The sequence below is a fragment of the Dicentrarchus labrax genome, unplaced genomic scaffold, assembly GCF_905237075.1.
Source record: "Dicentrarchus labrax unplaced genomic scaffold, dlabrax2021, whole genome shotgun sequence".
In the NCBI taxonomy this organism is placed as follows: Eukaryota; Metazoa; Chordata; class Actinopteri; family Moronidae; genus Dicentrarchus; species Dicentrarchus labrax.
Window position 1 is genome coordinate 14,012,178 of NW_026136709.1, and position 26,678 is coordinate 14,038,855.

A 26,678-nucleotide genomic window follows, 5' to 3' on the forward strand; every position below is an offset into this window, starting at 1 on the left:
AGGAGGGGGGAGGGGGCGCACTTTTCTCCTCCAGGACACCGTAGCTTTTAAGAAATTAAGTTTAAGGAGTTTTTTCCTATTACACATACCTATATTTACTTTATAAATAGCGCTCCGGGTTCTAGTTTTACGCACAACCTCTGGAAAGTGCTCATAGGTTGCGAGTAGGGATCTGTAGTGTGGTGAAACGGCGGCGCAGTACCCAGCTCTGGGATTTTGGGAGCCAGTCCCTATTGTTCAAATCCCTCCTCCTGCTTGGGAAGTGGGAGGACCCGAAAAGGCGTCGCAAAAGGGAGAATTGTTTGAGAGCTCAGTCATCCAAAAACGGCCTTTCAATGTGAGAACTTGGGGAGCCGAAGAAAATGTCGGTGGCATCGCAGTAAATTACTAAAGCAGCGAGGCTTTAGAGGGAAAAGAGAAGTAAAAACAGTTATTTCTGGGGACTAAAACTCGGTGCAAGAAGAGAAGGCGAAGAGAAGATCGGCGGGTTTAAAACGGGGTGTGAGCACCAAATACAGCAGTTTGGGTAAGTTTTATCCCTTCATGCGGTCCATGTTTTTGCGGTGTTACGCTTCGTATCAACATGTTTTACAAAGTTATACATCAATGTACCAGCTTTTGTGCGTGTTCTCATCCGGACGGAAGTCTTTACCAACTCGTGTGTCACTTTATTTATCGAGAAAGTTGTGATTTTGGTGTTAGTTTACCACCACTATGCTGGAGACTACTATGATAGCCACATATGTTTTGTTTTCTCCGCTTATTGATTCACACAAACTTTGCTACAAACTTTCTGTACCCGCAGATCTCCTTTATTTGGATGGACATGTGCGTTTAGGCGCACGGGTTCAGATTTGCGTTTAATAAGAAAACGTTAACTTTGCTTTCGGACTTAGCCTGTTGTTGATTGGATGAGCTATGCGTCCGTATTTTCCTTAAGTTTTCCTTACTTCTCTGCCCGTATCTGCTGACTATTACAGCCCGATAAATGTATGTGGAGAGGAATCATCCTTGTGTGACACGTTGCAGAGCTTCATAGCTGTGTTTTTGAGACATACGTGTGTGTTTTTTTTTAGGGAAAGTGCGTCTGCGTTTTGAAGGCCGCAGCCTATAGTCGCTCCCCATAGGGTAGTGAGCTGTGCCAGATTTACCCCCATATTATCATCGGAGAGCGCAGCAGTGTAGGTTGGGGAGCAGAGAGTGAACATCATTGGCAAAGCGAGACAAATCAGTGATGTTCTCATCCCAGTTTCTTAATGATGCTTCTGTTGAATTTCCTTTTTATTTTATGTATATTTCTACCCTACATCCCGTATTTTCTCCACCATCCTGTTCATGCACAAACTAGTACGCGCAACCTTTATTACTGGCGCAGAGAAAAACCATAACAACGTTACCTGAGTGCGTCCCCACTCCCCTCCTTCACCCCCTAAAACCAAGCTCCTGTTGTCAGAATAAACCTAATTAAAGCCTCCAATAAACTGACAGCTGCTCGGTGCAGCCAGGAATGCAGCATCCTGCCTCTCTGTCAGGACAGTCTCTCCTGATATCATCCTCTCATTCAAGGTCTGATTTTAATGAGAAAATGTTTGTCTTAATCCCCCGGGCTGCTAATGAGTGTTGGCCGGGGTGTCACTCACCGTGGGGGCCGGGTAGAGGTACAAGACGAGGGGGGGGTACATGGACATGGAGGAGTGCCTGCATGCGGGAACAGCCGCAGGGGCTCAAGTTTCCAACCCCAGGTGTCGTTTTGTTGTTTGGATTACATTTAGCCTCCGCTGCCTCGCATGGAAGAACCTCTGCGAATCAGTGACAGACATGGCATCAGACAAGAGGGCCTGATTGTTCCCTCTGAATCAATGTCACTTGGATTAAAAGTCGAAACGAATGGCCTGGCCCCCTCCAATTAGGCGCACAGCTTATAAGGGAATTAATTGGTCTCAGTAAAAAGGAGCCTCTTGTTGTTTGGTCGCAGGTTTTGTTGTTGTTGTTGTTTTTGTTGTTGTTTTTGATCATCTCTGGCAGTCGGGTGGATCAAAGTTGGACTAATTGATTCCAGTCTGATTTCTCACACTGTTTGGCCCATTTGATTACTTATGTGGAGCCTGGAAAAACACTTATATAAGTTCATAATCAGTCTTTAAAAATCTTAAATTTCCAGTTACTGTAAGCTGTGAGCATGATATTTTAAATCCCACAGTCATACTATAGGGGATAAAACAGTAAAGTAGACTGATTTCTTTACTGGATACCACAGGCACACTCCCTCTAGGAGTATTATAATATCCTTATTTGTATTTATATATGATACTGAATGCTTTCAGGGTGCTGCTCATGGCCAAAACAACTGCCTGGACGTATAGTTTCCCTCTAATACAACAGAGATTGCCTAACATCTAGCTTTTCAAATGTTTTTTTGATCATAACTTGAATGAAAACTTGGATTTTGGACTGTTGCTCAGACCAAATAAGCAATTTGGAAGTGCTACTTCGGACTCTGAGAACGTGAGATACCATTACAGTAAAGTAGAATACCGCAGGCACACTTCAAATCCCCATAGGAGTATTATAATAGCATGTTTTTTTTCTATACAGGAGGTTTTGATAAATGAAACTCCTTTAGGCTGAAATCCCAGGCCTAAACAACTACTTCCAGCTTTTGCCTGGAAGAAGAGGGAAAAAAATTATCCTTTAAAGTCTGCTAAAATCCTAAATTTTTTTGACTTTTGGGACTGATAATGTGCATACCTGTAGGTGAAAGAGACCTCTAGGTCAGGACAGGAAACTAACTTTATTGTCTTTTGGTTACAGAGCCTGATATATGTCAGAATGTAGGAGCCATTTTAGCAGCTGGATCTTTCACAGTGAAGCGGGAACTTGAAATTATATTTGATTGATCTTGGTTACCTGCCAAACAGACATGTAGTGGAGACAAAGGCTGCCAGTTTTCCATTTGTCCAAAAGCTAGTGGATAGTTTTTCATCTAGTCTATAGGAGCTGAGTTTTCATGTGTTTATAGCTTGTAAAGAAAAGGTTACAGTGTGGATTTAGGTATGCGGCCAATAGAGTTTCTCGCTCATATCTTAGTGCCATATTGAACTGTGATGTAAAATACGAGTCAATGGATAGGATTTAACTTGTTTGACTCGCGCCTTGTGCAGCCTGGTGTGTTTTTACATCTGGATGTAAATCAAAGTCTTTTTTAGATGGAGATGGATTTCAAGATGCGTTTTAAAGATTACTAACAGCCAGCAGTTTCATGAGGACTGCTGTTGCCGATCTCGCACTTGTGAGCCAAAGTTCCCGAGATTTTACTGCGGTGCTGGAAAGCAGCATTGTTATTGTAGAGGGTGTAACATTGGCGTTAATTGACAAAGGAGAAAAAAAAATCCTTCCTGAGGGCATGCTTTCATCTCTATGACAGCGGATACACTCATGCAGTCATAACAGCCTGCAGGCAGAATCTGTGGGACTTTTGCTGCACACATATGTGTGTGTTTGTGTGCGCTCTTTGCACTGGAATGTATTGCTTGTCGTTGTGGTCCTAAACTGGCCTCACCTGTGGGCTCGTTTTGAGCTTACTGCATTAGAAGAAGGGAAGTGTGTGTGTGTGTGTGTGTGTGTGTGTGTGTGTAAGAAAGAAGATGGTAGTTTGCATTTTATAATTTCATCAAGAGGTTTTGGGTTAATGTACTTTTCATAAACTAGCAAGGAACACACTCTTCACCAAATAAGGCTGCCTCATTTCCCAGAGCCGGACATTATTGGCCTGTTGACATACGGTGCATTAGTCCTCCGGCGCTGACAGATTGGAGGCTCGGAGCTTGGGCCTCGTGCCCCTGGGAGGGTGTTCTGTGTCCAGTCAGACATCGGATAACCAGAGAGGGACACCTGGACCGGCAGGTGGCCGGGGTCCAGGCCCCTCCTCTGGGGTTGCATACCTCTCTCCTCCTGATCCTCCCTGTCAGCCAGGACCACAGAGAGAGAGAGGAGAGGGAGAAGGAGGAATGTGAGGTAAAAAAAAAGAAAAAAGGAGGGAATAGTGAAGGAGAAAGTTCTGACAGAGAGTTGGAGAGGCTAATTAAACAGGCCACGATCAAACAGAGTGAGATTGTTGAGGCTGGGATGAGGATACATTGGACAGAAGAATGAAAGCTGAGGGGAAAAAAGATTCCTGTCCTGTGTTTTTTTTTTTTTAAGGTTTCAGATAATATTTGGAAACTATATGTGGATGCCCGTCCAGTGTCTGTATCATAAATATAATCATGCCTTCATTCGTTGTCTTAGCCGCCTAATAGGGATTATCCAAAGCCTTTAAACCAGCTGAGTTGATTTGTTCCACTACTTAAAGTAAAAGTCAAGAAGCCCTTGATTGGATAATGAAGTTACCGTGGCCATACTCTCACTCTCTCCCTCTTACACACACACAAACACACACATTGTGAGGCTGGTGTGAGTGCTGTTAGATCATTGATCAACTCCAGACTCGGGTAAGAAGAGTGTGTGTGTGTGTGTGTGTGTGTGTGTGTGTGTGTGTGTGTGTGGACAAATAGCCCTGTGTGTGCTAAGCAGATATTTGGACAAAGATTAGGGGGTGTTATTACGAGCCAAAAGCAACCCAGACGCTCTAATAGATCATTCACACACAGGCACAAGATTGCATTCAGACAGGGACTGAATATAAGCCTAAAAGTCAAGTCTTTTACACATGTTTTTTATTAAAATGTCTAATTTTGGCTAGCTTTATTAGTCTTGTTCAAGGTCTATCAGTTAGTTCTTGCGCAATGTAACTCCTGTTACATGCCGTAATATTAACTGAGTTCTGTATTCTTGTCTCGAGCATGTGTGAACGAAACAATAAAAGCACGAGAAAGACAAAAACGTCAAGGAATCTGGGTTGTGTTCCAGGGCTTTAACCAATAATCAGATTTAAAGTGTTGCCCCAGAGAGAAAAAACTCATCATTGAAGAATGTCAAACTGGCAGGAGAAGACATGATTCAACAGAATAAATCACTGGGCACCAGATTAGTTAGTTATTGGGCCCCTGAGGTTATCACAACTGGAATTTTCCATCGACAGCGCTCCTCTGTCTTTTGCCCAAAGTGTGTGTGTGTGTGTGTGTGTGTGTGTGTTAGAGGTTTTATTTTATATTTCAGAGCGTAGGATAATGCACATCCGTGAGCTCTGAGTGACAGGACAAATGGTAGCTCTGCTTTACCATGTCTCTCTCACACACACACACACACATACACAAATCCAGCTTCTGACACTGAGAGCTCTCTTTGAAACAAACCTCCTCCAGCTGTTTCTCCTCTTAAGAAACTCTTTCAGACCAGCAGCAGCTTTCACTCTATAAGCGTGGAGCCAGCAGTCAAAGTCGGTTGCACCATCTCCAACACGGTTGACGCCCCACACCCTCGCTTTCTGTTTAATTTCCTGCGTCTTCTCCGTTCACTAATTCCTCCTCGTATCTGTTTTTCCAATAACCTTTCTCCTTCAGCCGTTTTCATATAACTTTACAGCCTTTCTCCATTCCCTCATCTCTCTTTCCGCCTCCCCCCCTCTTTCTGCCTTATCTCAATTTCCTAATGCCTCCCCATATCTGTTTTTCATATAATATTTCACTCTCTCTGCTTTTCTCTTCCTTCCTCCGTCTCCCACTGAGAGTTGTAGGGCCAGTCTCTTGCTCTCTCTCCCCCCCTCTCCTGGTTCCTGCTGAATAATGGGGAGAAATTGCTCTTGATTTATAATTGGTTCCATTCACTCTGATGCATGAGCTGCCAAAGGAGTTGGGGGGCCCCTTTCACCCCCTCACGTCCCTCCTCCCTGCCTCCTTCCCTCCCTACGACGCAGGAACACACAAGGAGGCAGGCAGCATGTATGTACAGCTATGGAAGTCTATATTAGCATGCACGAATGCCGTGGTGTGTATGTAGTTTATCTCTCGGGCCAGGGATAAGTGGTAGCCTGTTTTTTTGCGTGTTGACATTTGGTGTTGGAAAAACTTCCTGAGGTCTACATATTTATGTGCCACTGTGAGTATACTTTTACCATGTAATAGGAGTTTGTGTGATTGCTTGCTTATGTGTCATCAATTGTGTGTGTGTGTGTGTGTGTGTGTGTGAGGAGGGAAAGAATGGTTGTGGGTAAATGAAATATGTAACTGCATGCGCGTGTTTGTGTGATGAGTACTGTGAAATCCTGGGTATTAGTTAGTTTTCCCAGTACGGTATGGGAACGCGTGTGTGCGTGCGTGTGCGTGCGTGTGCGTGCGTGTGTGTGTGTGTGTGTGTGCTGTGTGTGCGTGTGTGATCCATGTTCTGAGACTCTTGGTGCTCTGTTCAAGCTGCTCAAAACCTTTCACTAAAAAACACACACATACTGTGTGTTTTCTGCATAGTGATGTCTTTTAAATATCTGGTTTTGTCTGAACAACAGTCCCAAACTCAGAGTTGTAACCAGGGAATGTTTGGTTGTTGTTTTTCCTGATTTAAATAATTGATCCATCAAGATTTTCTATGCGTGTTGATAAAAAATACATAGAAGTGTGTCTTTTGATACAGTTTTAGAGTTGTGGTCAAAGTTTTTAGTTCAGCCTCTCTCAACTCTCTAGTTCTTTTAGACTACAGTCATTGTGTCTGTCTAACTAACTAGTTTCGTCATTCCTTCTATCCATCTATCCTCTCTTCTTTCCTTCTGTCCACCCACTCATCTCTTTGTCATCCATATTTCTTTCCTTTCATCCATCCATATTTCTTTCCTTCAATCCATATCCACCCACCTCTCCAGCTTTTCTTCCATCATCCATCCATCCATCATTGCTTCTTTATTCTTTGCCTCAGTCACCCATCATCTTTCCTCCCATCTATCATCTTTTTTACGTGCCTTCTTCCTTCCATCTATCCATCCTTCTTTCCATCTCTCCTCCTTTCTTCTCATCCACCAGTCTTGGCATCTTTCCTACCTTCTTCCCCTCCATCCATCCTCCATCCGTCTCTCTGATTTGATTGGCTAATGCTACCTTACATCCCCGTTTGGTCCATCTCTCTGGCTCAGACTCCCCCAGCAGCAGTGATGATCCCATCCTGTTCCCATGGCCCCGGTGGGCATGCTGGCATCCCACACCAGGCAGAGGAATGTGGGTGGGTGTGTTCGCCATGGCACAGTAATTAGCTCTCCGTGGTTAATTCAGCTTCGTTATCTAAATTATGCAAATGCTTCGGTGCCTAATTGATTAGAACGCCCCCCTCCTCTACATGGCGGGCCTGTCCAGATCCCTCTCGTTAATCCTCGAGACGCTCTGTAGCTCGTTAGTGTCGGTTCGGGGGGTGAAGGAGGGGTTGGCCGGGCATATAGCTCGTTAATACTTTGTGAAGTGTGTGCATATGTGTGTGTGTGTGTGTGTGTGTGTGTGTGTGCTGTGTGTGTGAGTATTATGAAGGCGGAGGGGGTAAATTCTCAACCTCGTTAGGGATGCTTAGATGCTTTTGATGTGTAATTTTATGGCATGAGAACGAGTGATGTTTCGAGTGGAGGATTTGGACTGGCCCCCGCTCCACCTGTTGGGCCATGAATTTCCATGCCAAGATAAGACTCCAGAAGGTTCTCTTGTGTCTGAGAGATAGATGGGAATAGATTTCGGATTTGTTCTCTGCCAAGTTTTTTGCTTATGTGAAGTACAACAGAGACATTAAGGGATTCTCCACTTCAGTTTGCATTATCCACGGTACTTTGAAGTAATATGATCTCACTATATTCATATTTGTCAAGAATTATACTTTAAAGGTTCAACTTTTTATCCTTTTTTCATCTCATAAATGTGAAAAAAACATATTGATCATATAGCAATAAACTACCAGTTGTAGTTAATTTTAATCAATATGTTTGTGTATCGATTAAAAGCCCACAACAGGCCGGGCCATATTTTCATTTTTGATGTTTGATTTTTGGGTGACAGAACTAATTTTCCTCATCTGTGATTAAGTGCTGAAACAATTACAAGATTAATCTGTTAGTTCATCAACTAAAATACTTGTTTGAGATTAATTGATTAGTCTATTATAGAAAATAAATTGGCAACTACTTTGTTGGTCGATTAATTATTAAGTAACAAATCCTGAAATTCTCTGTTCCACTTTATCAAATGATAACATCTGATATGTCAACTTGGGCTTCGGGAAATTTTGAGGGACATTTTTAAGTTTTTTTTTATGGACCAAACAATTAATTATTAATAAATCAATAAGGAATAGATTCATTGATAATGAAAATGATCGTGGTGTAGGCCCGGACTGAATATTTTTAGGTTTTGGACGGTTGGTTGGAGTCACATTTGGCTCTGGGAAGAATAATATTTAGCAGGAAATTAATACAGTCATCCATAATATAATAAATTGTTAGTTGCATCCCAATCTATGCTTAACTATTATTTCCTTGTTGCTGTCTTGTTGCTCTTTCCCTGCGCGATGGTCTGATGGTAAACTGGGAGTGATGCTGGTTTGTTGAGCAACTTCTGGACCCTCCTCATCCTCCTCCACTCAGCACAGACCCGGGCCAAACCGAGAGCCCAGCAAACACATTGACAGAGTGAGGGGAAAATATGTTGGGACATTCAGCGACGCTCTCACACACGCTCTCTCGAACACACCCTCTCATTGACGAGGCCTTGCTCTCTCCTCCTGCCAGTTGACATCCTCTCTATTAATTTGAGTAGCCGTTCTGCTTTCTCAGTCAACCTCTCCACCCCCCCCACTACCTCCATAAACCCCCTTCACCCATCTTACATCAATCCCTAAAGGCATCGAACCCCCCCCCTTTCCTCCCTGCCTCCCCAAACTCTCTACACACTACTCTCAAACCTCTTGGTCATTGAGCCCCCTCACCCCTCCTTCTCTTTGGTCATTGAGCAGGGCCCATCAGCTCTTCCCCGGGCCCTTCAGAGTAGCGTCTCCCCTTTCTCCAGGGGTCTGCGGGGTCTTTGTGCGTGCACCGGCTCACTGCTTTACAATGACTCTCCACTCTATTAAGGTGCGTTCTGCCTGTTAGCGTCGCCAGGGGCAACCGGCCTCCCGCATGGCAGCTATGCGGCATGGCATTGTGGGCCGCGGGCCCGAGTGGGGCAGTTGAACCCCCGGCACTCCTCACACTTGACACCGCATGTGTTTATCTAAAGGGGGGGCTTTGTGGTGTTTGGAGAACTTCGAGGGAGGGAGGGAGGGAGGGTGGTGGGCACTGGGTGTAAAAAGACGTAAAACTCGGGGGGGAGGGCAAGAGGGGAGTTTGGGAAGGTGATAAATATTCAACAGCTCAGCTCCTCAGAAGGAGTTACTACCCTGCTACCCCTCCACCACCACCTCCCCTCCAGTGTGTCCTCTTCATGCCAGAAAGCAGATGGAATGTGAGAGCTCAGGGAGGAGGCTCCAGTCTGGTTTTATCCAATTAGCAGGGTTGTCAAAATGAATTTATCCACGGAGGCAGGGGGACAATGGGACTGGCAGTGGCCCGGGAGAACAGGGGCCCCGGTGTCTTTACTTAGCACGCTCACAATGAACTTCTGTCAAGTGACTCTCTCCCACAACGACAAGGCACTCACATACCTACACTCATGATGCATGCCTGCACACCACCGCCACAACTGAGTCCTCTCTGTAATGTATACACCGAACAGGATACACACACCTGTAATAAGAGCCTAGTCTGTAGTCTTCATAACCAGAATACAAGTCAAGATGCTTTTCCATGTTTACCATTAAAATGACACATGCTTTGACCATTTTCTTGTGTTAATGAAATGGATGCACCAATCCAACTGCCTTCACTCTGGATAGTTACCGATACCAAGTGCTCACATAATTTTTATGCAAGCTAACATGAGGCCCGGGATTGCTGTTGCAATTAAAACTAAATGTAGCTGAATATTTATTATGACACTGATAAAGCAACTATATTTAAGGTGGATCAAGGACATCATGGTCAATATCTGATCCACCTACTGAGGGCAGTATGTGCACTGATATTCCTATATTATATTCAATGCATGTATCTAACAATACGCAAAGTGTGACCACGTGAGGGCCAACTGTCGCAGGGGCTGGGTGTCTTTTTAAGTTTTTTTTAATACTAGTGCCACTACAGTAGCTGAGTTTTGATACTGATAACAAATTAGACTTTTTTCCCAATACTTCATAGAATATATATTTTTTTATATTTTATCAATTTTACCAAGTCAAAATGTAAGAATTGACTCCCTCAAGTAAGTCAGATCTCACAGTAGTCAAGCGTCAGTCCCTCAACATGATTACAGAAATAGATTCACCCTCTTGTAATCATAATTTTGCTCTGGGTCTGGCAGATTTGAACAGTTCACACAGTTCTCCTCACTGCACTGTCACTGAAGTATGTTTTAATACCACAAAGCTTCTCCCACATAGTGTTTGCCACACAGCGTTGTTCCTCGCTGGTGAATCTGAAATAAAACAGTCACAGGCACACATTAACACACACATTCTCTTGGTTCTTGATTTAGGGGAGCTGTCTTTGTGTGTGTGTGTGTGTGTGTGTGTGTGTGTGTGCTCTGGTTTTTATCAGTCTCGCTGATGCGTAGGAGGCTCTTCTCTCTCTCTCTCTGTCTGTCTGCGACTTCTCTGGGAAGGATGGATGGAAAAAGTTGGACGTAGATGTCAGGCCAACTTTTCATCTTGAGGCAGGGTATCCGCTAAGCAAACACAGGACCCAGCTGACTAATGAATCAGACAGACAGACAGACTCAGAGGAGTAAGGCTGTTTTTAGGGAGTGATGATGTACAAGGGTCTTTCTCATACCGCCATTATAACAAAACTCTATCTTTGATTCTGTCTCGCTGATTTTATTTGTGTGTGAAAGACAGATATTGGACTGGTAAAGGGGTCTCAGTGATAAGGGTTGTGTGTCCTGCTGTGTCCAGTTAGCAGATTGACTGGTGTGGTTTATGGTTAGTGACTCTCACAGTTGGGACAGGTGCTCGATACAGATGTATGTGTCTTTTATGGGCAGCCATCCCTGGTTGTGTCCATACAGCGACCGGCCACAGAAGCCACAGGCCTTCGGCTTTGCTCACTCCTTGTTCCACAGTAGCTTGCTGTTTGTTTACTGAGCGAGCCCACTACTGATGGGCCACTCTGAGTGGACGAGTGAGTAAATTAAACTCTATATGTATGTAGGGCTGCAACTACAGGTATTTTCAATATTGTTAATTTTGAATTCTGATGTTTGCCAGAGAGAACAGTCTAAAGCCAAAGATGTTTAATTTACGGTTACATGAATCACTGAAAAGCAGCAACCTAGAGCAAGCCAATGTTTGGCATTTTTACTCAAATTAGCTATAATCAATAACTTTGTTTACATGACTTTTTATGTTTGTATGTATGTGCAGGCGGTCGCTCATAGTGACAGAAATACTTTATTGATCCCAGTGGGGAAGTTGGATTACAGTTGCTCAAGTCCGTAAACAAAGAGAAGTTATCAGAGTAAAGAATAAGAATAAGAAGTATGTAAAGAATATGGGCATTATACTACAGTTTGTGATGACATGTATAGAAATTTTTAAAATAAGACATGTAAATATATGTATCCAGTAAATAACAGCAATATAATAACTGAATAATAATTCTGAGAATTGGATGTATGAATAAGTGTGCTAATGCAAGAATAACAATGTACAGTATAATTGTAATATTAATGTCAGAGTAAACCAGTTTTGCTCCTACAACAGCTTTGTTTGGCTACAGCAGGCAGCTTTCTTCAGCAAAATAACCCTAAAAACCAACTGCACGCCACCTGCGCAACACCAAACAACAGACAGAACATTTAGCAACCAGATGTTTCCCTCAGGAGTTGGAGGAGGCCAAAAACAGAGCTAAAACTTTTAGCACGCACATTGAGTGAATATTGGACATGGATTGAATGAATGTGGGCGCTATATTGGCTGGATGTGTGAATATGCAACTGTTTGCCAACAAGTTCGCCATATCAAATTAAAAATGTGACGTGTGTTCTGTTTACAGTTTGTTATTGCTGCCCCCTTGTGGCCAAGAAAATCAGTTATTACAGGTTTAATAAATGAACAAATCGGTCGACAAATTGTTACAGTTCCTCGTTGTTTTTGTGCAAGTTGTTCCTGTCGTGAGAATTCATAATATGCTGTTAAAATGTAGCAGAGTAATGTGTGGCCTAGTGTGACAGTTGGCGTAGTTAGTTAACAGCTGTTTTTCCATCAGCCTGCTGCTTTGCTCATTTTCAATAAATGTGCCAGGCAGCTAAACATTTTTACTGCTGCCATTAGATGATGGAGGTGCAATGTAAGAGTTTCCATTCTCTTACTGTCCTGCTTTGGCCCCTTACGTGTGTGTGAGTGTGTGAGTGTGTGAGTGTGTGAGTGTGTGAGTGTGTGAGTGTGTGAGTGTGTGAGTGTGTGAGTGTGTGTGTAGTCCCTAGTGTCTGAGCTTCATTAATCATCCCCTTGCCATAATAAGATCAGACCAAATATGTATGAGAAAGTTGTGTGCTTCCATTGTTTCTGTATCGACGCAGGACAGTGTATGCCCTTGAGTATGTGCATGTTCAGCGACATGTATGTATATGAGGGAGAGAGGGAGAGGGGGAGTAATACAGATTCAGTTTTGCTGGACCACCCTCCTCATCCTGACGGGAAGTTGTTAGTTTAACCTGACAGGAAAGAATTCGGGAAACTTGGCAGCAGGCGACAAGGGAGAGAGAGAAACGCTCCCCTCTCTACATTAACTGTTAATAGACTGACCATTACCATCGTCTTCTCCATTTTCCTCCCATTACATACTGCACTGAAGTATAAAAGACCCCTCCTCTCCTCCATCTCTCACACACTCCTCGCTGCTGTGATATATATTTCCCCCCCCCCCCCATCCATCCTGCCTCTCATTAGTAGTTCTTTGTCCCGACTCTCTGAATGCAGCCTGTGTGTTTTTCCCTTCTCTTCCCCCTTCCTCCTCCTGGACCCTGTACCTGTATCGGTTACACCTGAGCGGGAAGGTGGAGGGGTCGGGTTACGCCCCGCAGAATGAGGGCGCCCCTTTGATGAGTGCAGGCTGGATGGGTGCGGGTACAGGCGGAGGAGATTGGGTCAGCGGTGAGATGGGGGCTGGCAGAAAAGAAAGGCTTTATTTGTGTCTGGAGTTTGGCTTTGCTGAGGGTACTGCAGAGCTCCCCGCCTCGCCTGGGTTGTGTTTCGTTAATGGCTGCCTGTTTGTGTACGTGTGTATACAAGTAAGATAGAAGTAGAGAGCAGCTTATGCATGAATCACGATTGACTGTTTAGATGGACGATGTATGTTTGCAAGTTGAATTTTGGCGGCTTTGTTTTCCGTGCAGTTCTGTGCGTGTTTGTTTCAGTCAGAAGGAAAGTGGCTTATGCTGTTTGTTTTGAGTGAACCAAGTCTGTAAATGACCCTCTGACCCTTCTTTTTGTGTGTTTGTTTCAGGGGGTAGTGTATGGAAAATGTCTGGAAAGCGAGACTGGACTCCGTGGATGAAAAAGAGAAGAGCTCCAGTGTTGTGTGCTCTGGGTGCAGTACTACTATGCTGCCTGCAGAGCGGCGCCTCCGTCACCGGTAAGTAGAAAATCTGAGATGGTGAAGAACTGGATCTCTGAGTAAAATAAATATCTGAATAAAATTTAGTTTTTTGTGCCTTCAAAATGCACACTGCTGCCTTGACTCACTAGAATGCCTTTACATTAGTTTTTCCAAACACCTGGTGCCGGCTAAATCTTGCCAGGGACAAAATATTCTGGCTCAGTCACAGAGAGGGAGGTGTTGTACGTGTCTGGCAGCAGAAACAGCAGTTTATTTGAAATGAACTGATGAAGCGGTGTAGTTTGCATTAGCCACACTAGCCACCGTGGGTGAACTGGAAAAGAAGAGAAGTATTGTATGTAGAGCTGCAACGATTAGCCTCTTAAGTGATTCAGTAAATAGAAAGAAAATGAATCAGCAATTATTTTGATAATCAAGCAAAACTGGCCAAAAAAAGCTTTTCTTGGCCCAACATTGTAGTTTAATTTGCTTCTGACTGCTTTGTTTAATGTTTTCTTCAGACGAGGTGCCAATGTTCACTGAGGAGCCCATGTCTGTGGTGCAGAAGCTGGGAGGCAGTGTGAATCTGCGCTGCAGTGCCCGACCCTCCTCCGCCAACATCAGCTGGCGTCTCAACGGCCAGGAGTTCTTGGATGGAGATTTGGGTGTAGTGCTGGGGCCCAACAGCCTGTACATCCCCGCGCTCTCCAACCTGACTCTGGGCAGATACCAGTGTGTGGCCAGCACCGGCGCAGGAGCCCTGGCTAGTGTGCCTGCGAACGTCACTGCTGCCAGTGAGTAGCCACCCACACAAAGCTGAGACAAATAAACACAAACACACGGGGCCCCTTTTTGGTTTGTCGGAGTATCCAAAGAACGCCTTTGACTTAATGTTCGTCTAGTTAGAACAAAAACAGTGAAGGGGCGGTATTTGTTTGCTTAAAATCTTCACCAATACACTCTAAACGTTGTATTTTTCCACTGCGGAGTGTAATCCTTACTGAGGTCCAACTATAATTCTGCTGATGTTGAGAAACTGTTGCACATCACTGATTAGTGATATTAGCTCCAGAAAGTCAGGCAGTATTTATTCGGTGTAGTCAGATTACAGCTGTTTTTATGCAGTGTCATAGTGATCTAATGGAGTTAAAGTGAATTATTCTCACTGCTGACGTTTTTAGTGCGGTGCTGGTCTGAGTGTGTGGTGTTACATTTGATATGCATCATGGGACCGCGAGGGGGGCCTGAAGCTGTGTAACCTGAGCCAGAGGAATGGAGCGGACCCAGGGGCCGGGGGCCGGTCAGAGCGGGGTAGAGGGGACCAGGACTCAGCCTGCGGGGCCCCCTGCTTCCATCGGCCCCTCTGCTCCCCACAACACCACATTCCTCTCCACAGGGCCCGACAGCAGGGCTCGCCAGAAATTATGGCCCCGTAATTGGTTAGAAAGCTAGAGGGGGAGATAAGGGGTGTGTGTGTGTGTGTGTGTGTGTGTGTGTGTGTGTGTTAGTGGTGTGTGTGTGTGTGTGTGTGTGTTATTAACTGTATTGTTTTACATGTAGTGATGTGATGTATGAGGCTGCCATAGCTAGAGAGACTGGAGGTGTTTTAGGCCAGTCGAGACAAGATCCTCACACAAGATGAGACGTGATGTCACATTCTCTGTCTCCTTGAAGCCCTCCATAACTTCACACACACACTCACTTCTCTTCCTCTGCACGTTTCACTCCTCACCCTGTCACTTTCTCCCTTCTTTCCCTCATTATCTTTCACTTTCCCCTCCCCTTTTGTCATCTTTACCTCTCATGTTTTTTTTATTTTTCCTCTGGTTTCTGCGGAGCGTGTACAAAGGCAGTAAAAGTTATTGATAGGTCCAATAGTGGATGAATCGTGTTGAGATAACCACATGTGGAGCCAGACTGTTTGCCCCGCCTCCCTCAAAAACTTCTCTAATTTAATAACGGTCTCTCCTCGGCCACCCCGAAACCGCCTAAGGAATTGCTCCACGGGGAGTGTGTACGTGCCTGCCTTTCCATGTGAGCCCTCTTAGTTGTACGCACATGTTTTTTGTGATCAGGATAGGTTGATTCCAGACCCTCCTCGCTATCCGACTCTGAAGAATCTGTGCTTTTTTGGCATAAGTTAAAAGGTCCTCGCTTGAATTCTTGTGCAGACAATCACCCTCCCATTTTTTGCTGCAGAAAACAGAGACATGTATCTGCACAACGTGAACACACAACACGTTGCACAAACATGTTATAATTCAGACACACACACACACACACACACACACACACACACACACACACACACACACACACACACACACACACACACACACAGGCCTCCTACTGCTACACATAAAGATGATGAATGCACTGTCTCTCTAGAAATATTTAAGTCTGCCTTGCCAAGCAGCCATTGCGGGAGGTCCGCTTCACTTTATGAATATCATCAATCCTGCATCCCTGCAGGATACACACACTCACAGGCACGCACACACACCTGAGAGGCACCCATGCGGGGTTCTTCCTGTGAAGAATGCGGGGCGGTATGAGTTGTGGGGGGTTAAAAGGTGTAGCTGGAGGAATTTGGGAGAAGCAGGCAGGAGGAGGAAGGTGGGATGGGTAGATATGAGGGGGAGGCAGGAGGAGAAGGGGGGGTGGCTGTAAAAACAGCACCTGATTGATTTAGCAAATGGAGCACCGCACGGTCTCTCTTTTAAGGCTTTTTCCCCCCTCAACACACACACACACACACACACACACACCACTTAGCTTGACATGTCCTGGCTGGGATTCTCATCTTTCAGAAAAAGAGCTGAAACAGAGTCGGAGATGCAGTTGTGTTTTGTGTGCGTGCGTGCGTGCGTGCGTGCGTGCGTGCGTGCGTGCGTGCGTGCGTGTGTGTGTGTGTGTGGCCTGATATCCCTCATTTTTCCCCATTTAAAAGCTCACAGACACGGATGGATACAACATGCATGGTCAATCAGTCGCCTGCAGTGAAGGTGTTTGTTCAGTGCTTTGAGTAAATCACTGTGATGTCCCTATCAGTAGATACCATGACCTTAAGCAAACTTCACTTATTGAATTAGAGCTGTATACAAAGTCTCATCAGCTGACTGTATATACCAGCAGCTTGGTCTTCTTGCCAGAGAGAGCGGCCGGTCCAAGAAAAACACACCAGTTATAGCACCTCTGGAAAGAATGGAGAGAAGCCATGTTTGTTAAGAATAAATCAACAAAGGCTGGTAGATGTTTAATTACGTTCCTGGAGAAGTTGTATTTATCTTTCATTTCACTGCTGGACTCCTTCATGACAAATTTCTCCAGTTGTTGCTTTTTTTTCTCCCTCCTGTGCTGTTCCTGTTTTCTCAGTCTCATTTTAGTTTCCCTCTGCTTCAAATCTATAAAATGGCAGCATCCCCACGCTAAAATTTTTGTGGGTTTTTCTTTTTTTTCCTCTGGCTTTTTAAGAGCAACGCATTGCCGTTTCCTCCCAAACCCAAACTGGATATCTTTCTTTGAAACTCTATAGGACAGACACCTCTCACCTTTGACCCTGTGGCCAGGCCGCTCAAGCGCGGGGGGGTTTAGGAGGTCAGAGGTCACATGAGTGTCTGTGCTGTGCAGACTGTGTGTCTGCAGGACGCAGCACATGGCCCCAGTAATCCCACTCGCCCCATTTCCCACAGAATCTGAACCGGCTCCAGTCGCAGTATAATGTTTGACAGGATTAATGACACCTACTCGAATGTTACAGACACCACTTTTAGGCTTTGGACTTATCCAAAGTGACGTGAAATGAGTAAAACAGAAAAATTAGCTAGAGTGCCTTAAGTCTTAAGACGGATCATGTTAAGACAAGCAGTGGGGAAAGAAATCACTAAATAGAGGTAGAAGAAGTTTCTTTTTCAAAGAGAAGGGCGCATTAGAGACGTTGTGGGAATGTGGTTACGATACAATGGGGACAGGCTGATGTGAGAGACACCCAATATGGAAACAGCACAGTTATTATAGAGTTTATTATCGCTCATAATAATGTGGTTTTCTACTTCTAAAGCCGAGGACTGACTGTATACATGTGCAGTTAGATGTGATTTACACTGTGCATTAAGATGATGAAAGAATGAACTGTGCTGCAATGATGTGACAACACTGACATTTTCCCCCTTCGCCTTTGTGTTTTGCAGAGCTGCGGGACTTTGAGCCAGATGACCAGCAGGAGATCGAGGTCGATGAAGGCAACACGGCTGTTATTGAATGTCACCTCCCCGAAAGCCAGCCCAAGGCTCAGGTCCGCTACAGTGTCAAACAGGAGTGGCTGGAAACATCCAAAGGTAATGAGCTGCTTCACTTCATTAGGATCTCTCCCTACTTCCCTCTTGATTCCCATGCTATCTTCATAATTTACCGGAATGCTATAATCCAGCTATCTGACCCATCATAAAACCGGTGATAAGGGTATTATCTCGAGAATGTTGAAACATGGGAATGCAGTTGTTTATTTTTCAAACTATTTACTTCTAAGTTGCCTGGAAGAGAAGAAAAGCTCCAGTGGTTTGTGGCTGGTATGCTGATGATGCCTGGGAGCTGTAGGTACTGATATCTGCAGCTTATCTCTGAGGAAATGAATACCACATTGAAGAGCATTCACTGACTGTTCTTGGTCAGACTCTGGGCCGCCACCATGTGGTCTCTGCTGGCAGTGCAAACATGCACTGGAATGGCACATAGTACTCCGATTACACACTGTGTTTCACAGTTTGCACCTTCCCACTTTTAAGTTTGAAAATAAGCATGTGAAACCTGATCTCATTTGTATGCACTGCAATAACTGCAATAAGATTCTGTATACACTGCAGTGTATACAGAATCTTATTGCAGTTTTCTTCACAGTTGTGACATTAATGTAAGTTTTATATCCTGGAAAGATGGCCTTACACACACTAGTAATACTACTACTAATAATACAAATATTCAGAATTTTTCATATTTGAATTTTTTCCTTCCATTTTTACTCTACTTGTAATTATTATTCTTTATTGCACACTAGCCTTTATAGCCCAGCCTCAAGAGTATGCCATCCTGCATTTCACTGCACATATTGTACGAGCAAGAGACAAATAAAACCCTTTTGAATCTTTGTCTTCAGCCCATCATAAGTGATAACTGCCCTGACAGGAGCAGGCCATAAGTGTACACTCTGTTCATTCTTGGGTTTGTTAGGCTTTAAGAACACGCTCTGACATCTGTGTGTTTGTTTTTCCTGCAGGGAACTACCTCATCATGCCTTCAGGGAACCTGCAGATAGCCAACGCCACGCAGGACGATGAGGGACCGTACAAGTGTGCTGCTTACAACCCCGTCACTCAGGAGGTTAAAACATCCATCTCCGCTGACCGCCTGCGCATACGCCGTGAGTAATCTCCAACACTCTGATGTTGAGACAGAACATAACACTTTTTATTAGCACTGATTGTGCTAATGAAAACACAATTTAAAGATGTGCAAAAAGAAGCCAAGGGTCATCCTGAAATATTAACTGTGTAACATCAGGAAAGAGATCATTGCGACTGTTACTGTAGACACATGTGGTGCACATGTGTCTCACACTCACCAACTCAGTTTGACTTTTATCATCTTCTTGCCAGGACACATTTAGTCACAGGTGACGACGTGCACGGTTCATGCTTTTGCATCTTCAAAGGCAGAGATGAGAGTGCTTTGACTTCACATTGTGATTTAAATCCTTTTTGTATTCAGGGTGTAGTTTCAGCCACAACACATATACAAGCAATTCAAAGAAATGGAGAAGGGTGGGAAAAGACTTTTTCACATCATGCTGGCAAAGTATTCCTACCCTGACTGTCCTCATCTTTTCCAGGCTCCACCTCAGAAGCAGCTCGGATCATTTACCCGCCGGCGTCTCGCTCCATCATGGTGACCAAAGGCCAGCGGCTGGTGTTGGAGTGTGTGGCCAGTGGCATCCCCACTCCGCAGGTTATATGGGCAAAAGATGGGCAGGACCTGCGTTCCCACAACAACACGCGCTTCCTGCTTAGCAACCTGCTGATCGACGCAGTGGGCGAGGCAGACTCTGGCACTTACATTTGCCGAGCGGACAATGGCATCGGTTCAGCCAGCTCTGCGACGGTGCTTTATGATGTACAAGTGTTTGGTGAGTAACCTGGAAGAGTGGAGTGAAGGAAAGTTGTTTTAGCATGTCCATGTGTTGGCTTTTTTTAGGGCTTTTATGAGTAGAGTCTTGTCTTTGCCGTGGATTTAATAATTAGACTGACTCCTGTTTGGCGGCGAGGGGTCTGTATGTGTGCACGCAATCGTGTGTGTTAGAAGCGGGCGGTGCTTTGTAAGAAAGTTTGTGGAGACAGAGCTCTCCGTTCTGTAGCAAGACTTGATTGAATGTGTCTAGGTTATGGATGACTGTTTTTACAGTGATTTTCTGTGTGTGTGTGTGTGTGTGTGTGTGTCTGTGTGTGTGTGTGTTGTGGGCTTGTCTCTCTGCAGCTGGCTCTAATTAAAGCCAGAGAGCTGCTGTGGCTGTAATGAGCTCTGTCTTACTCTGATTCACAAGCAGCCAACCATCAACTAGCTAGCCTGGCCCCGCCTGACTGGCTCTATATACCCCCCTTTCATACAGGCTTTGCGCATACACATGCGCCAGTGCATGATTGTGATTTTACTCACACACACATACACGTGAAATTGTTGGAGCATAAACAATTTTAATCATTGGTTATTTATTCATGTCATTTATCAAGCAAAAGACACCGAACATTCAAGCTACCGATAAACTTACGAACCAGCCTGTTGACTTTGTGTTTCTCCTGCAGAGCCTCCTCAGGTGACGGTGGAGCTGCAGCAGCAGGAGGTCGTGTACGGAGAGACTGTGCGCTTCACCTGCCAGGCCCGCGGTAAACCCACTCCCTCCGTGATGTGGCTTCACAACGCCCGTCCCCTTTCCCCGTCTCCTCGCCACCGCCTTACCTCCCGGGTGCTGCGTGTCTCCAATGTGGGCCCTCAGGACGATGGACTGTACCAATGCATGGCTGAGAACGGGGTGGGCAGCTCGCAGGCCTCCGCTCGCCTCATCACAGTATCAACTGGTAAGTCAGAAAGTTGGTAATTTATCAGAGATCTGATTCTTTAATTTCTTTTATTTAGATTTCATGATGTATGTCTGTTTCTCTTTCTAGGGATTACATCCAGGGGGAAGCTGCCCTCCATCTATCGGCCACTCAGCCCAGATAAGGTGCTGAGAGAGCAGCCGCCTGTGAGGCCTGGTGCCACGGGTGCCATGTTGCCTCTTGACTGCTCTGAGCTACCAGGACAGATCCTGCCTGCAGATGCCCCCATCATCCTCAGCCAGCCACGCACTGGCAAAGCTGACTACTATGAACTGACCTGGAGGCCTCGGAATGAGCGAGGAGTCCCTGTGCTGGAGTATATGGTCAAATACAGAAAGGTACCGCAATCCATTCACTGCATTCTCAGTTAAAATGAATCATTATATACACTTTCTTTGTCTGTAACTCATCACTGTGTCTCTCTCTGTCTCAGGTGGGTGACCCTCTAGCAGAGTGGACCTCCAGCAGTATCTCAGGCTCTCTCCACAAGCTGCCTCTGGTCAAGCTGCAGCCAGACAGCCTGTATGAGGTGGAGATGGCTGCCAAAAACTGTGCAGGTCTGGGACAACCTGCTATGATGACCTTCAGAACTGGAAAAGGTACGACACTATCAGATCAGTCATAAAGTGTTTTAAATATGTACACGTTGCTGGGCTAGTGGCGTGACTATAGGGATACAATGTTGGTTGGTCAACAACTTTGGTCCTGATTGATATATCAAAGTTTTGTATTGATCACCATTAAATGCTGTACAGATGTGGTCATGGAGTCATGGTTTCCAGAGGATGAATCCCTCTGACTTGGTGCCCGTATAAGGATCACATTTGTGGTTTTGAGTAAAATAATAAACTTTTGGATGGATTGTTATGAAATTTGGAACAGACCTTCATGTCCCTCTCAGGATGAATTAATCATCAACATTCCCCTCAGGCATTATACCTGCTAAACATCAGCATGTTAGCATTGGTATATTGTATTAGCATGCTGACATTAGTATTTAATTCAAAGCACAGTGCCCTAGTACAACCACACAGAGTTGCTTATCTAATGTTATTTCTGCCTTTTTAGAAAATAATCAAATAAAAATAAATTTTTTACAAAGGCTGTTCCTTTTTTTAGACACTTATCTAACTGTTTGTGTTTTTCTGTCTTCAGTTCGTAAAGGGCAAATTGACCCACCGAAAACCCCTGCTGTTCCTTCGCCAAGCCTCTCTCGTAAGTACCCCTCCAATCCTGTGCCTCACTATGACACTTTGCAAACTCTACCTCTTATTAACTATACTAACTATAAGAATCCCATCTACCAAAATAAATGTTAAAAGATACTGTTTTACAGCAAGAGCCTGAACTTCTAACCATTCTCCTCTCGACTAACATTTATCAACCTCTTTTTCCTTTCCGTCTCTGAAGGATGAGCTCTCAGTAAGTGCTGAATGTAATGTGTTTTGCCGTCACCGTCATAATTACAGAGTGTTGTCTGAGAGTTTATGTCTTTTCTTGTCCTCTATCTGACACCATTCTTCTTCCTCTGCAGCTCCTGAAGCCCCTGACAAGCCCACAGTCTCCACGGCAACGGAAACGTCGGCATACGTGACTTGGATTCCTCGCGGTAACCGCGGCTTCCCCATCCAGTCATTTCGGGTGGAGTACAAGAAGGTGAAGAAGGCAGGCGAGGACTGGGTGACGGCGGTGGAAAACATCCCACCATCGCGGCTCTCTGTGGAGATCACGGGCCTCGAGAAAGGTCGGCCATCTTGAACAATGTTGTCATTATTCACCGCCGTTTTAATCTGACTTTGTGGAGTTGGGGGGGAAGTAGGATGTCGTACCATATAATTACAGTGATGATGTCCTGCATAATTACACTCCCACAGCCTGTAAATTCATCAGCATAATGAGTGTTGTTACAGTCATTTCAGTAATTGCTGCCATCAGTCAAAACCATAACCGAATCGCAGTCAACATTGCGTTTGCTCTTTTAAAAGGAAAACATAAAGTAATGTGAAAACAAACATTCGTCATCACAATGTAGAGCTTTATTCTCGGCAGCCCCCAGAGACACATTAGTAATGGTTAGCCCTCTCCCTGTAGGTACATCCTATAAGTTTCGTGTTGTGGCGGTGAATGTAATCGGTTCCAGTCCTCCCAGTGCCCCTTCGAAGGCATACACTGTGGTGGGTGGGAGAACCCATGAGCGGCCTGTTGATGGACCTTACATCACCTACAATGAAGCCATCAATGAGACCACAATCATTCTCAAATGGACGGTGAGTGATTGGAAGAAAATATGTTGTTTTTGTCTACTAAAGTTAGTATTTTGCGGTCAATACGTTTTTCATTGTGATTGTAACAAGATTTATTCCCCTCTTCAACAGTACACTCCTGTAAACAACACGCCAATCTACGGTTTCTACATCTACTACCGGCCGACCGACAGCGATAATGACAGTGACTATAAGAAGGATGTGGTGGAGGGAGACAGATACTGGCATCAAATCAGTGACCTCCAGCCTGAGACTGCCTACGACATCAAGATGCAGAGCTTCAACGAGAAGGGAGAGAGTGAATTTGGCAACGTGGTGATCCTCGAAACGAAAGGTGAGGTCATTCTTTTGGGACATTTAGCTGTAACATGCTCTCTTTATCAAGTCTGAACTTTCTTTTTTTACATCTATTTTCCCACTTTTTTCTTTCCTCAGCTCGTCCTAATAACCCGCGGCTTGATCCATCAGAGACCCCAGACCATGTTTTTGGACAGTCCAACGGACTTGTGCCGCGGCCCGGTGACCTCCCCTACCTCATAGTCGGTATTGTTCTCGGAGCCTTCGTCTTCATCATTGTGGCCTTCATCCCTTTCTGCCTTTGGAGGGCTTGGGCCAAACAGAGTGAGTGCTCCTTCCGGTTCCTTTTTTAGGTCTTCAGTCATTCAATTATTTGCCTTTACATCTGTGTAATTCTCCTTTTGTGCTTACTTCAGAGCAAACATCGGATTTGTGTTTTCCTGCTGTGGCTGCCCCTGTGTCGTCGTGCCAGTACACCATGGTTCCCCTGCAGGGACTTGCCCTGGTTGGCCACTGCCCGCTGGATGGCCACATAACGGCTCCCCATGGCGTCTACCCAGCCAACGGAGAATACACTCCAAATGGCAAACCTCACCACGCCACACACTGCCTGCCGGGGCTGCAGCAGGTAAAAAGATGCTCAATATAGGTTGTTAATGTAATGGTTGTTAAGTCCAGTAGTGTTGAATATATGATCTTAATGTGCTTGTGTTTTGCAGGAGGAGGTGGACTGTGATATGGAGTGTGACACGTTGTTGCCACAGACGGTGTCAAATGGACATCTTTACCACTACTCCACCAGGTATATTCACATACACAACTCACATACAGTATGTATTGTGATGTACTGGAGGGACATTATGCAATAATTACTAAATAATCAACTAATGGGGAAGCAAAAAACACTGCTCAAAGTAGACTAAACAGATTGTTAATGACATTTTTAGACTTTGTTGAAATGGTTTTCATGATATTTGAACTTTAAATAGGAATTCGTACCTAAACTGGAGCCAAAACCATCAGTCAATTAATCAATTAGCAGAAAATTATTTCTTTTTTTAATATATTAATCATCTCAGGTATTTATTGGACACAATTGTGCTGGTTATTGCTTTTTAAATATAATTTTCTTATCTTTTATTTTTACTATTTACTTTGCCATTGTAAATAAAATATTGACCGTTTATCAGTGTGTTAGTCTAACACAATGTCTACAAAGACTGTGTAGCGAAAGCCCAACACACAATCACTGTAGTTTTGTCTGTCAAATGGAAGAAATAGACTTGAAATGTAAAATTATACTAAACAGTCATTGATCCTTTAACATTTTATATAAACCTTTTTTCTTATGTCTTCCTAAGTGGTTCAGATCTTCATGAACAGAGCTGCTGTCCTCCTGATGACTCCACTCTTCAGCTCCTCAACTCATCCCATCAGCGCTTCAGTTCACAGGAACTGGGAGGCGATGGCAACTTCTCTGGAGGAGATAAAGCAGAGGATGGCATCACTAACAGTAAGTCTGTTGTTGACTGAAATAATAGATGCCGTTAATTGTGCATCTTTTTCACATTTGGAACATGTATTTTCTCATATGTTGAGATGATGTTGATGATCCTGCAGTGCAGACATATATATCAAGTGTGACAAAATAATCTCAACTTACAGTTAACCACATAAAAGCTTTTTTGGAGCATTCCGCTGCATCTCACAGTCTCAAAGATGGTCTTTGGCTTCAGATATTGCTGGCACAGATGCGGTTAAAAGATGTGAAAAAGCTTGTAAGTGGACCTCTGGTTGAGATCATTTCATGACACACTGATTCCGAGCTCAAGAGCGAACTAACATGCTTCAGTTGGGGATTTAATTTTGGCTGTTTCAACATGTTTATCTTCATTTTCCAACCTTAGAATCAGTATCCTTTTTTGCATACTACAAAATCATCGTCACATTTTCTGACCAGCTCTCATTCCTTCCTGCTTCTTTCTGCAGAGTCGGCGTCCTTTCCTCTTCTCTCTCTAGAAGACGAAGGGATTTTCACCACATCATCTTCAGCAGCCACAACGCCACAATCCCAAGATACAACAATACAGGAAGTGAACATCCTCCCAAATGAAGCAGCCCCTGAGGACGAAGGGACAGGCAACACAACAGATGCATAAAAGACTGTTAAACAAACAGAAGAAAACAAAAGAGAATATTTATTTTTGTATCACAGATATTTATATATTTATGCTTTTGTACATAAGTGTCTGATTATACTGTATATAAGGTTATTTTCATATTGAAAAAAAGACTCTTTATTCATACGTCCTCCCTCTCAATACGTCATGGAGAACGGGAGTACCATCGTGTGATGCTGTCTGCATTTCCTGTGGAGGAAAGCGAGTTTGAGACGTTATTCCTCATGTGAAGAAGATCAGTCAGGGGACCTTAAATCTGCAGGGGATTCCCCTCAGTTTTCAGCACTTCATGTCTAGACCCTCCTCACGTCATTCCTCACAAGATATCCTCCATCCTAAATGTTTGGACTTTAGGTACTTTAGCTTTATGTTCAACAGAAACAAAGGGACATTCAAACCAGTCTGATGCTGTAATTAAGAGGTGCTTCATTGCTGTTTAGTTTTTGTTGCCATGTCACATTTTCAAAAATACAACTGTCTGTCATTTTGTATAGCAGTAACACAAATGTATTATGCATTGTTCATCATTAACAAACTATTAACAAGTGTATGCAACGTAAATCATTCTGTTTCAGTAGTGTGCAAGAGATTATATATTGTATAGTTATTTATTTTTTTGATTTTATGTTATTTTTTTAAATCACTGAATGGGAGAGATTCTGGAAACTATCTTAAACTCAGTCATTGATAAGCTGAACTTTATACTGCAACCACTTCTGTGTTTACTCATTTGCTGGTTACCAAATGACTGCCAGGTGAGGGCGCTGTGACAGGTGTGTCAGTATTATTACTCCCTCACAGGTTGGTGCATAAGTATTAGTCTTAGAGACATCCGCAATCAAAATGAAGGAGAACCTGAATCTACACTCCCCTTATAAGTGAAGCCGTTCTGTGGCTGCACATGCTGGAGCACTATTGCATGTAAATAAAAGCTTACAAAATTTGACTTGTTTTGTGCATCTTTTCTTGGGATATTTATGTGTGGTAACTACAGGCTGCACACTATGATTAAAATGCTCTTTTTTTATGCTTTGAAAACAAATAATTTGCTTTGCAATTCTTCTACAGATGTGTCAAATTAGTTTAAAATCCAATTTGGTGGAATAAAGACACCACTACCACCACTAATTTTCATTGTTTCTCCCACTGTTGGATTCTGAAACACCCCCCAGAGCTACGACAAAAAAAACAAGCAAGTGATGAG

General features: G+C 44.1%; 1 protein-coding gene across 2 annotated transcripts; it reads left to right on the forward strand.

The window, feature by feature from the left end:
- Positions 1 to 279: 279 nt before the first annotated feature.
- On the forward strand, positions 280 to 26,420 carry boc (BOC cell adhesion associated, oncogene regulated). 2 transcript variants are annotated; one of them, XM_051410952.1, is made up of 18 exons: positions 280 to 526; positions 13,496 to 13,624; positions 14,110 to 14,382; positions 17,779 to 17,925; positions 18,861 to 19,004; positions 19,473 to 19,766; positions 20,440 to 20,712; positions 20,803 to 21,071; positions 21,167 to 21,332; positions 21,889 to 21,948; positions 22,268 to 22,477; positions 22,825 to 23,000; positions 23,109 to 23,331; positions 23,433 to 23,618; positions 23,711 to 23,922; positions 24,014 to 24,096; positions 24,656 to 24,807; positions 25,284 to 26,420. In XM_051410952.1, the coding sequence occupies exons 2-18, from the start codon at positions 13,513 to 13,515 to the stop codon at positions 25,451 to 25,453; spliced, it is 3,150 nt and encodes a 1,049-aa protein (XP_051266912.1). In that variant the 5' UTR covers positions 280 to 526; positions 13,496 to 13,512; the 3' UTR covers positions 25,454 to 26,420. The 2 variants fall into 2 exon arrangements, with proteins under 2 accessions (XP_051266912.1, XP_051266911.1); XM_051410951.1 differs by lacking the exon at positions 280 to 526 and adding an exon at positions 5,903 to 6,036.
- Positions 26,421 to 26,678: the final 258 nt, after the last annotated feature.

Coding starts and splice junctions, on each gene's coding strand:
- boc (XM_051410951.1), top strand. Junction 21,072..21,166: donor ATATGGTCAAATACAGAAAG/GTACCGCAATCC, acceptor TCTCTGTCTCAG/GTGGGTGACCCTCTAGCAGA. Junction 21,333..21,888: donor GACCTTCAGAACTGGAAAAG/GTACGACACTAT, acceptor TTCTGTCTTCAG/TTCGTAAAGGGCAAATTGAC.